Consider the following 15,546-nt stretch of genomic DNA (forward strand, 5'->3'; position numbering starts at 1 on the left):
AAATAGGCAAGTAAGATAGAGCTGTAAACAAGGTTAGGAACCAAGTCCTGCAGAGAAGGGCGGGGGAAGTTAGATCATGGAGTCCTGTATGAAAGGCAAGAGTTAGCTCACAAGTTTTGCTCTAAGCATTTTACCAGCCGACTGAAAGAAGAATCAGGTATAAGATTCCTTGCATCTGTAAGGTTAAATGGATTGATTGAGGGAACTGTAACTATTTCAGATTCTGAAATAAAAAAGTTTCAACAGATATGCTTAGAGAGGATGCTTCTCTCAGTATACTACTACCAAAACATAGTTCAGTAAAAAATAATTTTAAAGGGGATTACAAATAAATTCCAACAAATTTGGACTGATTCTTGGTATGAGAGAAAAAAGATAATCCCAGCAGGTTCATTTATATATGGAAATACTCAGATTTATGGGTCGTAGGAACTCTTATTTGAGAGGACCTGTGTTATGAACGCTAGATACCCAGATAGGTTTTAGTTTTTAATTGTATTAAGTTGAAAGAAACTGATCTCTTCTTATTTTATTTTTTTTATTTTACTTTATTTTATTTTAATTGTATTGAGACAGTCTTGCTCTGTCACCCAGGCTGGAGTGCAGTGGCCCAGTCTCGGCTCACTGCAACCCCTGCTTCCCAAGTTCAAGCAATTCCCGTCTCAGCCTCCGAAGTAGCTGGAATTACCAGATGCACCACCGCGCCTGGCTATGTTTTTGTTTTTTGTTTTTTTGGAGGGATGGGGTTTCGCCATGTTGACTAGGCTGGTCTCGAACTCCTGGCCTCAAGTGATCCTCCCACCTTGGCTCCTAAAGTGCTAGGATTACAGGCGTGAACCACCGCACCCACTCTGATCTCTAATTTTAAAATTCATTTTATTAGGTAACTCTAATTGAATTGGAAAGGTAAAAGTAAAACTGCCTTCATATGCAGACAACATGATTGTTTATGTAGAAAATCCCAAGAATGGTACAACTACTGCAGCCAGTATATGACTTTATCATGTTGCAGAATACAGTCATTGTACAAATATCATTGAATTCATATGCACTAGCAACAAACAATTAGGAAATTATAAAAACAGTATTTAAAATAGCATCAAAAACCATGAAATATTTAGAATAAGCCTAACAATTTATGCAAGACCTGCACACTGAAAATTATAAAACATTGCTGAAAGAAATTAATAAAGCCCTAAATAAGTGGAGATGTTTATAAATCTGAGGACTCAGTATTAAGATTTCAGTTTTCCTCAAATTGGTGTGTAATTTCATTTGAATCCAAATGAAAATCAGAGCAAACTTTTATAGAAATTGATGTATATTCTAACATTTATATGGAAATGCAAAGGACTAGAAGAACCAAAACAATTTTGAAGTAGAAGAACAAAGAGGAATCACTACCTGATTTCTGGACTTACTGTAAAGCTCAATAATGATCACAATTTGGTACTGGTGTAAGGATAGATGTATTGATGAATGGAACAGATTATGGAGTTTAGAAAGGAACATGCACTTAATATGGTTAATTGATTTAAAAAAAAAAAAAAGGTGCCCAAGTAATTCAGTTGGAAAAAGGCAATCCGTTTAACAAATGGTGCAGGAAAAATCAGGAATCCATTTACCAAAAAGTTAATCTCAGCCCTTACCTCCTCACTCTGTATACAAAATTAACTTGAAATGTAGCATAGTCCTAAATGTAAAAGTTGAAGTATAAAATCTCTAAAAGAAAATGTCCAGAGGAATTACTGTGACCTTGGGCAGACTTCTCAGTACATAAAAAGCACAAATCATTTTTTTAATGATAAATCAGGCTTTATCAAAATTTAAACCTTCTGCTATTTAGAAGACACTGTTAAGAAAATGAGAAGACAAGTCACAGATTGGCAAGACAGATCTGATACAGGGTGTTTGTGCAAAATATATAAAGAACTTTTGCAACTCAATAAGACAACCTAATTTTTTTAAAAAATGGCCAGAAGATTTGAACAGACACTTCCCCAAAGATGATGAAAGAACGGCAAACAAGCACATGAAAGGATGTTCAGCATCAACAGGGATATACAAATTAAACGCAGTAAGATACTTCTACACATCCACTAGTATAGCTAAGACTGACAATATTAAGTGGTGACAAAGATGTAGATCAACTAGAAATCTCATACATTGCTGGTTGGAATGCAAAATGGTATGGCTCCTTTGAAAAACAGTTTGACAATTGTCTGGAAAGTTAAGGGTATACTTTCTGTACAATGAAGCAATCCTTCTGCTAATTATGTACCCAAGAGGTATGAAAGTTTGTCCACACCAGAGGCCTGAATGTGAATGTTGATAGCAGTTTTATTTATAATAGACATAAACTGGAAACAACCCCAAAGCTTATTAATTGGTAAATGAATAAACAAATGCTGGTACATTCATACAGTGGAATACTACTCATCAGCAAAAAGGAACAACTTCTAACACCTACAGCAGTAACAGTGGGTGAATTTCAGAAGTATTTTATGCTACATGAAGGAAGTCAGACACAAAAGGCTACACTCCTGCCTCAGCCTCCCAAGTATGCTGGGATTAAGGCATGTGCCACCATGCCCAGCTAATTTTTGTATTTTTTTTTTAGTAGAGGCGGGGTTTCACCATGTTGGCCAGGCTGGTCTTGAACTCCTGACTTCAGGTGATCCACCTGCCTTGGCCTCCCAAAGTGCTGGGATTACAGGCACGAGCCACCATGCCCAGCCAAAAAGTGAGAATTTTTTTACGTGATTAAAATATTCTGTATTTTAATTGTGGTATTGGTGATTACATGATATAGATTTGTCAAAGGCTTGTTGCACTTTTCTCAAAAAGAGTACATTTTATATAAATTATAAAATCTTGACTTAAAAACTTACAGGCTGAGGCAGGCGGATCACTTGAGGTCAGGAGTTCGAGACCAGTCTGGCTAACATGGTGAAACCCCATCTCTACTAAAAATACAAAACTTAGCTGGACATGGTGGCAGATGCCTGTAATCCCAGCTACTCGGGAGGCTGAGGCAGGAAATCGCTTGAACTGGGGAGGCAGAGGTTGCAGTGAGCTGAGATTGGCTGCTGCACTCCAGCCTGGGCAACGGAGCGAGATTCTGTCTCAAAAAAACAACAAAATTTACAAAAGGATTCTATAATAAATGATACATAAAGTCACTTTAACTTTGCACTAAATCTAGTTCATTTTAGAAGCATTTCCAACTTGGAACATAATGTTCTTGTTAATGTAGAATGATCACTAATGCTTCTGAAAATGAAAGATAACAATCCATATACATCTTTTATTTAACAAATATGAAAGTACTTCTGATATTGTCCCAAATAAATACCTATATTCTGTGAGCAGGGGATGGATTTCAAGCAAATATATACGTAAATAAGAATAAAGTTATGATTGTGTTAAGTGCAGCAGCTGAGAGGTTTTATGTGCTATGAAGGTGTTTAAGTGAGAAAATAGTACTCTAAGTAAAGGGAACTGGACATTCAAAAAGACCCAGAGACAGGAATAAGCTTGAGTGAATTCTAAAAGTTGACATAAATCAAACAGGAGGTTTGTGGGTGGGTGGTCACAGCGAATAATGGGGCCAAGCCAGATCTTGCAGGGTCTTATAGATGGGATTTTAAAGATCTTTAACTGTCATTTGGACTTTGCTGCATAATAAACCACCCCAAAACTTAGTGCCGTGAAGCAACAAACATTATTTCTCATTCTGTGAGTCTGCGGGGCAGTTCATTAGTTGGACTTGCTCAGCTAGAGCTAGGTGGTGTAGTTCACACGCATGGCCGACAGTTCATGCTGCCATTATTTGTTGTTCACAGGGTTACCAAAGCAGCAGGAAAGGGCAAGCCCCAGTCCACAAACATTTGTCAGGTCTTTGCTTGCATCACGTTCGCTGTTGTTCTTTTATCCAAAGCAGGTCATATGGCCTAAGCCCTGAGTCTGCGGGCCAGGAGTACCCATGGCTGTGTGCACTGGGAGGGGAATTATTATGACCATTTTTGCCGTTAGCCACACTGAATAACCTGTTTATAATTTCAGAATACATTGTAAATTGTTTCATACTTTAAAGTACATTATGGCTGGGCATGGTGGCTCACACCTGTAATCCCAGCATTTTGGGAGGCCGAGGTGGGCGGATCACCTGAGGTCAAGAGTTCAAGACCAGCCTGGTTAACATGGCGAAACCCCATCTTTACTAAAAATACAAAAAGTTAGCCGGGTGTGGTGGCGAGTGCCTGTCATTCCAGCTACTTGGGAGGCTGAGGCAGGAGAATCACTTGAAACTAGAAGGTGAAGGTTGCAGTGAGCCGAGATTGGGCCACTGCACTCCAGCCTGGGCGATAGAGCGAGATTCCATCCAAAAAAAAGTACATTATAAGTTTTTAACTGCAGTTGGTTGGGTATACCATGCTTTTTGATGAGATGGGCTATCCCTTTGCCAGTTTTAATGGGTTTCTTTCATCAAGAGCTCAAGCCTTTTACCTTTTTCTATAAAGGTTCAGCGAACTATTGCCAAACAGATTCAGATGGTCCGGCAAGTTGGTAAAGGCCGATATGGAGAAGTATGGATGGGTAAATGGCGTGGTGAAAAAGTGGCGGTGAAAGTATTCTTTACCACTGAAGAAGCCAGCTGGTTTCGAGAAACGGAAATCTACCAAACTGTGCTAATGCGCCATGAAAACATACTTGGTGGGTACACACTGATTCAGTCAATTTCATGTTTGACAAGGCTAGTGGGGGTGCAGGTGGAAGCCTCTATATATGCTTTGAAAACATGTGTGAGTTCAACTATATACACTTGTCTAAAGGAAACCCAGTAGAATACATGGTTTAAATACAACATAGTCTGGAATGCCAACCAAGCTCTTTCTTTACTAACCAGCTGAAGAAACAGCAGTGAACTTCAAGTGGAAAATAATACTAGTTTATTGGACTTACTCCCATAGTAATGAAAATCCAGTCTTTTATAGATAGTTTAAGCAGTGATTTAGGAGTAACATATGCCTTTTCCCTTTCGTAAGCCCAACAGCCCAACATGCAGTTTCGTTGTATGTCCTGTGTTTAATGTGTGTTTCCCCCCATCTCCACATTTACACAATAATAGCAAAGTAATTTAGGTATGAGCTGGTCAGTCAGGTGCTTAAGGCCATCTGGCTATCCTGAGTTTTCTTTTCCCTTCACCTCCTGTTTTCCTCCCTTTAATTTGTAGAGTGCATAGCACATTGCCAAGCAGGCAATTGTATTAGTTTCCTAGGGCTGCTGTATCAATTACCACAAACTGGGTGGCTTCAACCTCCAAAACGTATTCACTCACAGTTTTCGAGGCTAGAAGTTTAAAACCAAGGTGTTGGCAGAGCTGTTGTGTCTCTGAAGACTCTAGGGGAGGAGCCTTCCTTGCCTCTTCTGGCTACCGGTGGTTGCCAGGAATTTTTGGTGTTCCTTGGCTTATTATAAACACTCTAGTCTCCGTTTCTGTCATCAAGTGGCCTTCTCCCTGGGTGCCTGGGTCCACATTTCCACCTTATAACATCACCAGCCATTGAATTCGGGCCCACCCTAATCCTGTATGAGTTATCTTAACTTGATTACATCTGCAAAGACCCTCTTTCCAAATAAGGTCACATTTATAGGTGACATGGATTTTAGACATGAATTTTGTGGGGGAGCACTATTCAGCTTAGTACATAGCACTCACTGACCTTTTTCTGGAGGGAAGAGGGTAGGAGAGAAAGGAAAAGAGCAGGACTGTGAACATGGCAATCAACGAACTAGACTGAAAAAGCAGCTGTGATGAGTCACTGATGGGCAAATGGGAGTTGGCTTAATTAGGAGCTAACTCTTAGTTGAACATTCTTAATTTTATTAAAGTGTCCACTTTTTGCTTTGAAATCAAGAGCCTTTTCCACTAGAGAATCATGTAGGTTGATAATATTCTCCAGGTTATTTGTATAATATGTGATCTTTTTCTTTTTTTTTTTTTTTTTTTTTGAGGCGGAGACTCGTTCTGTCGCCCAGGCTGGAGTGCAGTGGCGCCATCTCAAGTCACTGCAACCTCTGCCTCCAGGTTCAAGTGATTCTCCTGTCTCAACCTCCAGAGTAGCTGGAACTACAGGCATGTGCCACCATGCCCGGCTAATTTTTGTATTTTTAGTAGAGACGGGGTTTTGCCATGTTGGCCAGGCTAGTCTCAAGCTCCTGACCTCAAGTGATCCGCCCGCCTCAGCCTCCCAAAGTGCTAGGATTACAGGTGTGAGCCACCGCACCTGGCATATGTGATCTTTTTCTTAATCATATTATCACTTTCATGATTATTAAGATTATAATAAATTTATTGTAGAAGTACAGTTATATGTGTAAATGTAGAAATAAAATTTTTAGTAACACATTCACGATTTGGTGTTGGGCAAATTAAAGTTTCACTGTCTGCACATGATACCTAAGTTTTTCTCAATATCCAGAATGAGCATTACTTCTCCCTAGCCATCTCTGATGACTAACCTTTTAAACTCATCAACTGGACAGGTTTCATAGCGGCAGACATTAAAGGTACAGGTTCCTGGACTCAGCTCTATTTGATTACTGATTACCATGAAAATGGATCTCTCTATGACTTCCTGAAATGTGCTACACTGGACACCAGAGCCCTGCTCAAATTGGCTTATTCGGCTGCCTGTGGTCTGTGCCACCTGCACACAGAAATTTATGGCACCCAAGGAAAGCCCGCAATTGCTCATCGAGACCTAAAGAGCAAAAACATCCTCATCAAGAAAAATGGGAGTTGCTGTATTGCTGACCTGGGCCTTGCTGTTAAATTCAACAGGTGAGTGGTTCTTTGCCCCACTGTTTTGAAATTTTTTTAATCTCCGAAAGATATTTCCCTATTTGTATTCAAGATAATGGAATTCTAAAACTGTGCACATGCTCGTTTTTAGTTACATAAATACATAGTTGGGGGGATTTTGTTCTTTTTACAAAAATTGTGTCCTACTCCTCCTATACATAATTCTTGATTTTTTTTTTTTTTGGATTTTTTTTTTTTTTTTGTGAGACAGTGTCTCACTCAGTTGCCCAGGCTGGAATACAGTAGTGTGATCATAGCTTACTGCAATGTCGACCTCATGGGCTCAAGCAATCCTCCCACCTCAGCCTCCTGAGTAGTTAGGACTACAGACGTGCACTGCCACACCTGGCTAATGTTTTTATTTTTGTAGAGATGGGGTCTCACTGTGCTGCCTAGGATGAGCTCAAACTCCTAAGCTCAAGTGAGCCTCCCAGAGTGCTGGGATAACAGGTGTGAGCCACCATGCCCAGCCGGATTTCCTTTGTTATAGTCTTAGCCATCCTTCCATTTCAGCTGATGTAAATCTACCTCATTCTTTTTTATAGATGCAGAGTTTTCCGTATCTGGAGGTACTGTAGTTTATTCTTAAGACCCAACTGATGAACATTAAAGGTGTCTTCAGTTGATTATTAAAAAGGTTTTAACATTGTTGCATTTTATCCATATGTTATATATTGGATCCTTGTGCACTTGTACAAGCATTTCTTCATGATGGATTCCTAGAGAAGGGCCTGCTGAGGCAGTGAGTTTATACATACTAAACTATGGTATGTTGCATATTATTTCTTTCAGGAGTGTGCCTTAGTTTACACACCCGTAAGCAGTAGAGATAAGGATGTCATTTTTCTATCACCACTTGATAGTGTCAGTATTTTAAAACAAATGCAAGTGTTAGAAATTACAAATTTTTAGAAAACCTTTGAAACCATTTTAATCTCGTAATTCTAGAATGGAGTGGCTGCTTTACATTTCAGAATTCATTTTAGGCTGTAACATAAAAGTCCCAGTCTTTAAAACAACTGTAAGGGACATTTAAATCTGTTACAGTGTTCTGAGTCAGTGTAGTATTTGTTGGCTCAGATATTTATCAGATGCTATAAGAAAATACAGTGCATATATTGATCATTACTTTAAAGTAATTATTACTAATTGTCAGTATGATCATGTAAACATTGCTAACAACAGAACTATGTTGATTGGACCCATAAAGAAGAAAATGTAATCCTATGTCCAAAGCCTTAGTGTAACATATGAGAGTGGTAAAAGCAAAAGATTCCTCTTCTATTTACATATTCACCACTTCTCAGACATAATTATCTACTACTTTTTTTTTTTTAAAGATAGAGTCTCACTCTGTTGCCTAGGCTGGAGTGCAGTGGCATGGTCTCGGCTCACTGCAGTCTCCACCTCCCAGGTTCTAGTAATTTTCATGCTTCAGCCTCCCAAGTAGCTGGAGTTACAGTCAAGTGCACACCACTCCTGGTTAACTGTTGTATTTTTAGTAAGAGGCAGTGTTTCACCATGTTGGCCAGGCTGATCTCAAAAACCTGACCTCAGGTGATCCGCCCTCCTTGGCCTCCCAAAGTGCTGAGATTACAGGCATGAGCAACCATGCCTGGCCTTACTTTATCTTATATTCAGTGTTGTCCTCTTTCTTAGACACCAAACTTATTTAGTGACAAAACCTGACCTGAATGGATGTGAGGTATGTATTGCCCTTATCCAGTTGAGTAGGGCTATTGAACTTAGTGTTTTGCTGCAGACACCGTACTGAGTTTGATTAAGAGTGCTGCCCCAACCCTACCGAGGATGTCATGTAGTATGTAGTATGTATTTAAAGAAAAATCTGAAAAATGCTAAATTCCACAATACATCTGGCCCCAAGGAGAAAAAGAAGCTCTTATAAAATAGGACAAAAATGCAAGATAAACTATTTTATTCTTAGCCCTTAACTTGGACATTGGCTTTCTTTTGTTTCAGTGACACAAATGAAGTTGACGTGCCCTTGAATACCAGGGTGGGCACCAAACGCTACATGGCTCCAGAAGTGCTGGACGAAAGCCTGAATAAAAACCACTTCCAGCCCTACATCATGGCTGACATCTACAGCTTCGGCCTGATCATTTGGGAGATGGCTCGTCGTTGTATCACAGGAGGTAGGAGTTTGAGTAGTTTGTGATTATGTTTATTTACCCATCATTTAAAAAATAACAGCTCTAGTTATATAACTTTTTATTTTTTAATTTTTGTGGGCATATAGTAGGTGTATATATTATTGGATAAGGAGCTATTTTGGTACAGGCATGCTGTGTGTAATAATCACATCTTGAAGAATTGGATATCCCTTCAGACATTTATCCTTTGTTTCACCAACCAATTATAGTCCTTGAGTTATTTTTAAGTGTACAATTAAATTATTATTAACTGTAGTCCCCCCTGTTGTGCTATCATATACCAGGTCTTATTCATTTTTCTATTTTGTTTCTACTCATTAAACATCCCCCGGGACCCCTTGCTACCCTTCCCAACCTCTGGTAACCATCCTTCTGTTCTCTGTCTCCATGAGTTCAGTTGTTTTGATTTTTAGATCTCACAAGTAAGTGAGAACATGTGAAGTTTGTCTTTCTGTGCCTGGCTTATTTTACTTAATGACCTCCAGTTCCTCCATGTTATTTCAGAAGACAGAATCTCATTCTTTTTTCTGGCTGAATAATACTCCATTGTGTATAGGTGCCAGATTTTCTTGATCTGTTCATCTATTGATGGTCACTTAGGTTGCTTCCACATCTTGGCTATTGTGAACGGTGCTGCAGCAAACATGCGGGTGCAGATATCTCTTCGGTTAGCTCATTTCCTTTCTTTTGGGTGTACACCTAGGAGTGCAATTACTGGCAGTTATGTAATTTAGATGTGACATATGTCAGAGTCCCCAAGACTGCCCCCAGGTTGTGCGATTTCGCTTGAAGGACCACAGGACTCGGCATGTGGTTGTCCCAATGGCTAACGTTTATCCCAGTGAAAGGATACAAATCAAAATCAGCCAAGTTTTAGCAAACCAGGCGCGGCTTCCCAGAGTCCTGTCCCAGTGGAGTCAGGGTGTGCTTCATTCCTCCTACGAGTTGTGACAACACATACAAAGTGTTCTCGTGTGGGGAAGCTCCTTAGAGACTTGGCACCCAGAGATTTTACTGGAGGCTGGTCACATAGGCATCCTCTGCCTGGCATGTAGCAGAATTCCAGCAGGAAAGCAGACGTGCAGTACACACCACATTGTTTGCACAAGCAGCCCAGGAGTGGTGAGTCACCCTCACCGTTTCCGGGAAGTTTGATATCCATGTAGGGAACTGTTTACCATTCATGTACCCAGGCACTGGCCAAGGCCAAACCTTGCAAGCCGCCTTTCCTAAGGGAAGGTCTCAGGCCTGCTGTGTGAACCCTTATCTGCACCTCGTAGGTCTTTCTACTGCAGAGCAAAATGAAAAAATGATAAATCTGTTCATTAGTAGGAACAACCGTGTGAGTAAATAATTATACTTGAGGGTAAATGGCTGATTTCACCTTGCTTATTTTTTGTAAGGAAGATTGGTATGCCCTTTGTTGATGGACTCTGTCACAGTTGTGATGACATCCCTGGTGGAGGTAGAGGAAATAGTTGGACATAAATAAGAGAAAAACATACATCTGCTATTAAGAGTGAATCATCATGTCTGTATTTTTTCTTGTGTAAGAATCCATTTTAGTTCCATAGTTTAGCAAAAGATGCTTAATAGATTGGTATATTTTGTCCAGCAACTGTTTTTGTGCTCATGTTTTCTCCCTTACAGGGATCGTGGAAGAGTACCAATTGCCATATTACAACATGGTACCGAGTGATCCGTCATACGAAGATATGCGTGAGGTTGTGTGTGTCAAACGTTTGCGGCCAATTGTGTCTAATCGGTGGAACAGTGATGAAGTGAGTGGAACTCAGTCCCTTGAAGAAGTGATTGGTAAATGCCACGAAAGATATCCTCTGCTCACTAAACATCTCTTTACTTTTCAGTGTTTACGAGCAGTTTTGAAGCTAATGTCAGAATGCTGGGCCCACAATCCAGCCTCCAGACTCACAGCGTTGAGAATTAAGAAGACGCTTGCCAAGATGGTTGAATCCCAAGATGTAAAAATCTGATGGTGAAACCATCGGAGGAGAAACTCTAGACTGCAAGACTGTTTTTACCCATGGCATGGGTGGAATTAGAGTGGAATAAGGATGTTAACTTGGTTCTCAGACTCTTTCTTCACTACGTGTTCACAGGCTGCTAATATTAAACGTTTCAGTACTCTTACTAGAATACAAGCTGGGAACTTCTAAACACTTAATTCTTTATATATGGACAGCTTTATTTTAAATGTGGTTTTTGATGCCTTTTTTTAAATGGGTTTTTATGAACTGCATCAAGACTTCAATCCTGATTAGTGTCTCCAGTCAAGCTCTGGGTACTGAATTGCCTGTTCATAAAACGGTGCTTTCTGTGAAAGCCTTAAGAAGATAAATGAGTGCAGCAGAGATGGAGAAATAGACTTTGCCTTCTACCTGAGACATTCAGTTCATTTGTATTCTACCTTTGTAAAACGGCCTATAAATGATGATGTGTTTGGGATACTGCTTAGTTTATGATAGTTTGTCCTGCCTTCCTTAATGATGTGTGTGTGTGTCCATGCACATGCACGCCAGGATTCCTCTGCTGCCATTTGAATTAGAAGAAAATAATTTATATGCATGCACAGGAAGATATTGGTGGCCGGTGGTTTTGTGCTTTAAAAATGCAATATCTGACCAAGATTCGCCAATCTCATATAAGCCATTTACCTTGCAAGTGAGATAGCTTCCCCACCAGCTTTATTTTTTGACATGAAAGCTGATACCAAGGCCAAAAGAAGTTTAAAGCATCTGTAAATTTGGACTGTTTTCCTTCTACCACCATTTTTTTTGTGGTTATTTTTGTCATGGAAAGCATCCTTTCCAAAGTTGGAGCTTCTAATGCCATGAACCATGCTTACAAAGAAAGCACTTCTTATTGAAGTGAATTCCTGCATTTGATAGCAATGTAAGTGCCTATAACCGTGTTCTGTATTCTTTATTCTCAGTAACTTTTAAAAGGGAAGTTATTTATATTTTGTGTATAATGTGCTTTATTTGCAAATCACCCACTCCTTTACAACCATACTTTATATATGTACATACATTCATACTGTAGAAACCAGCTCATGTGTACCTCACATCCCATCCTTAAGGGAAGAAATGTTATAAAGTAGAACTAAATACGAATTTTCAGAATTAATGCATTCAAAGTAATATATCAAATCCAGAACTTTGTTAACTTCAGGCAAAAACTTCATTAGGGTAATATCTCAATTTTTTCAAATGAAAGGATTCTTTAATTAGAAATTTATATGTCAGAGCTGTTATAAATTTATCAGCTGTTAAATATGTTTTGGACATCTACATCATTTGAGATTTTTCGTTTTTTGATTTCTGTTCCCTAACTTGTGAAGACAATGAAAAATCAGGCAGAAATATTTAGTATCTAGTCAGTATCTGTAACTACACTGTATAACTGTTCTTCAATAAAGTGGTACATATTTTATAGATGTCTTGTTATCTCAAGAAATCTGATTTACATAAACTTATACTTCTTTAATGCCTTTTAAATATTAATCTATTCTGAGCAAACAGCTCATGAGTACATCAAGTGAGATAGTTTTATTTGATTATAACAAAATAAATGTGATCATGTCACAGCATTGTCAAAAAGGTTTAAATTAAACAGGAGGAAATCAGCATATGTCCACCTATTACCAGAATGTGACTATCATTTAAGGTTAAAACTTACAAATTTGTCTACACGTCAAATTTCACAAATTTGAAACTTGCCTTAACCATTTTGATTAATAAGTTTCATCTACCATAATTAAAGTCTGAAGTGTTCATCAAGATAAGTAAATTTGCATATGGATAATACCCAATAACTTGTTTTTTCAGAATTTTTCCCCATATGTATACTGAGAAATACAAATATTTTAATCTAAGTTGCTATGTAATATGATCGCACTTAGAACACCCAATTTACTTAACCTTGGTTTACTTTTGACTTGATACCATAAATCTTTAAAATCATTTGTCATGTTAATAAAATATGTAAAGACAGGCAAAGTTTATTCTTGGAAATGTTCAAATGGCATGTGGAAGCAAAATATTACAGCTAGTATATGAGACCACTATTACGGTTTTTAAAAATTAACTTGGTCTAGTAAAAGTGTTATCAAGAGTTAATCTTAGAAACTTGTTCAGTAAAAACATTTTCTAGTATAACATATTCTTTAAAAAGCAAATGCTGCCATCTTTGGAATCTTAATCTAAAAATGTGGCCAGGCGCGGTAGCTCACGCCTGTAATCCCAGCACTTTGGGAGGCCAAGGTGGGCGGATCACAAGGTCAGGAGTTCAAGACCAGCCTGGCCAACTTGGTGAAACCCCATCTCTACTAAAAATATCAAACTCAGCCGGGCATGGTGGCGGGCGCCTGTAATCCCAGCTGCGTGGGAGGCTGAAGCAGGAGAATCGCTTGAAACCAGAAGGCAGAGGGTTGCAGTGAGCTGAGATCGTGCCACTGTACTCCAGCCTGGGCAAAAGAGCGTAACTCCATCTCAAACAAACAAGCAAGTAAATAACAAAAACCAAAAATTTTGCATTCAACTTAGTTTTTGTCTCTCCTTTCCACTCTTATTCTTAAATCTGAAGCTCATCGAATAAGCGAAATATTTAAATAATATGATAGACCAGCAAGAAGCAGCATTATGTAGTACCATAGTTAGTAAATTTGTAAAACTTTGGAAGCCATTATTTGGTCCCACTTGCAATTTAATGTTTTTTAAATGTGTAGCTTCATTTAGATATCTATAAGTAATTAAAATATAAAAGCAAACAAAAAACCCAAACTACCTGACTATGAACAGGAAAAGTTAACCCTCAAAGAGAGTTATCCTTGTGAATTCTCTTTATGCTGGCAAATAGGTCTAGGATTAAAGGCACATTAGGGTTTCCTTCAGTTTGTTTATTCTAAGCTTTTACTGTGTTTCATATTGAACAAGTTTCTGATGTACAAAAATTGAATCCGATTTCTTTGGAAATATTTTCACAAAAGTTATTTTAATCAATATTTTATATTGCCTTTCCAGTGTCCAGAAGTGTTTCTAAACTTTGAAAGTGACCTATAGTTTTTTAAAAGTATGTTTTCCTAGAATGTGCCAAATTTTGATTTACTTACTCTAACAATCAATACTTTTCTTGAGATGCTTTGTTCTGTTTAGAACAAAAATGCACTATAGTTTTTAAAGAATCATGCATCTTTGAGTTGGCCCAAGATCAAATTTGATATTGAGTAATTTATTCCAGGGCAGCTTTCATAAACACACTTCATAGATGTTGTTTTGAAATGTTTCTAAGTATCTAAAATCATTTCAATGGCAGAAATGATTTTTATTTTAACAAAAAGATGTTGATAGCCCTTGTAGTGTTTAAAAGTGGTCATATTTATTACTGACTTTGAGTCAGGTATTAAAATAGCAGTGCCACAGCTCATCTCTTGCTTGAGTGCTGCTGTGAGAGTCACAGTGGAAACTGCAGGGAGGAGACGTGTTCCTAAGAACCAAAATCCAGGGCAGCATCCTGTGAAGCCACGTGTAATGATGGTCCCATAAGGAAAGTGTGGGAATATGGCTTTTGCAAAGGATTATCTATTGTAATTTTAGCTTATGCTCTGTATTCTGTTTTCTATGGAATTATTTAAGCCCTTTTAGTGACCTTTGTCCTGGCCCATTTAAAAACTAAAATGTAGTATATATTGTATAAAATGAAAATATCATTATTGCTTCATTAGGGAAAACTGTACATAGGCATTGAAAAAAGGGTAAAAGCAAGCAGTTTTATCAGGCAATTGTAAAACACCAAAAATACAGATTTGTCTTTGATATGTAACACACTAAATGTATTTTGTACAGCATCTGGTTTAAAAGGTGCCTTATTAAGTTTACTGTTACTTGCTTTGTTCTATATACAGATTATGTCCAATGTATCATTTTGAAGTAAATAACCTTATTTTAGTACACTTTAGTAATGTTTTTTGTGATGCTACACTCAGACGGTATTGTGCATCAGAAATCATCTGTTGAGATTTTTATAACACATAAGTTAGTGTACATACATATGTTCCTGAGATGTGCACTTCAGCTACCAGAAACCCAGTATGGAGCACAGGTAGGTACACGCTTGCCTTGTGGAGATAGAGAACTTCTAAACCTATCACATTGCAGGGCTTTTTCCTTTTTAAAAAACAAGACAAAACATTGTTTTCTTTTTTTGAGACGGAGTTTTGCTCTTGTTGCCCAGGCTGGAATGCGACGGTGTGATCTCAGCTCACTGCAACGTTTGCCTCCCAGGTTCAAGCAATTCTCCTGCCTCAGCCTCCCAAGTAGCTGGAACTACAGATGTTTGCCACCAGCCTGGCTAATTTTTTTGTATTTTTAGTAGAGATACAAACAACAGGGTTTCACCATGTTGGCAAGGCTGGTCTCAAACTCCTGACCTTAGGTGGCCCACTTGCCTTGGCCTCTCAAAGTGCTGAGATTACAGGCATGAGCC

The 15,546-nt window shown here is 38.5% G+C and overlaps 1 protein-coding gene across 6 annotated transcripts in view; it reads left to right on the forward strand.

Moving 5' to 3' along the window:
• Positions 1–15,011, forward strand: part of BMPR1A (bone morphogenetic protein receptor type 1A) — a 166,046-nt gene extending 151,035 nt beyond the window's left edge. For all 6 annotated transcript variants that reach the window (XM_033209015.1, XM_033209016.1, XM_033209011.1 and 3 more), the window contains 5 exons: positions 4,524–4,716; positions 6,550–6,847; positions 8,849–9,024; positions 10,693–10,823; positions 10,911–15,011. In XM_033209015.1, coding sequence (XP_033064906.1) covers positions 4,524–4,716; positions 6,550–6,847; positions 8,849–9,024; positions 10,693–10,823; positions 10,911–11,036 — 924 coding nt within the window. In that variant the 3' untranslated portion in view covers positions 11,037–15,011. The remainder of the gene's footprint in view (positions 1–4,523; positions 4,717–6,549; positions 6,848–8,848; positions 9,025–10,692; positions 10,824–10,910) is intronic.
• Positions 15,012–15,546: the final 535 nt, after the last annotated feature.

The sequence above is a fragment of the Trachypithecus francoisi genome, unplaced genomic scaffold, assembly GCF_009764315.1.
Source record: "Trachypithecus francoisi isolate TF-2019V2 unplaced genomic scaffold, Tfra_2.0 Lachesis_group9, whole genome shotgun sequence".
In the NCBI taxonomy this organism is placed as follows: domain Eukaryota; kingdom Metazoa; phylum Chordata; class Mammalia; order Primates; family Cercopithecidae; genus Trachypithecus; species Trachypithecus francoisi.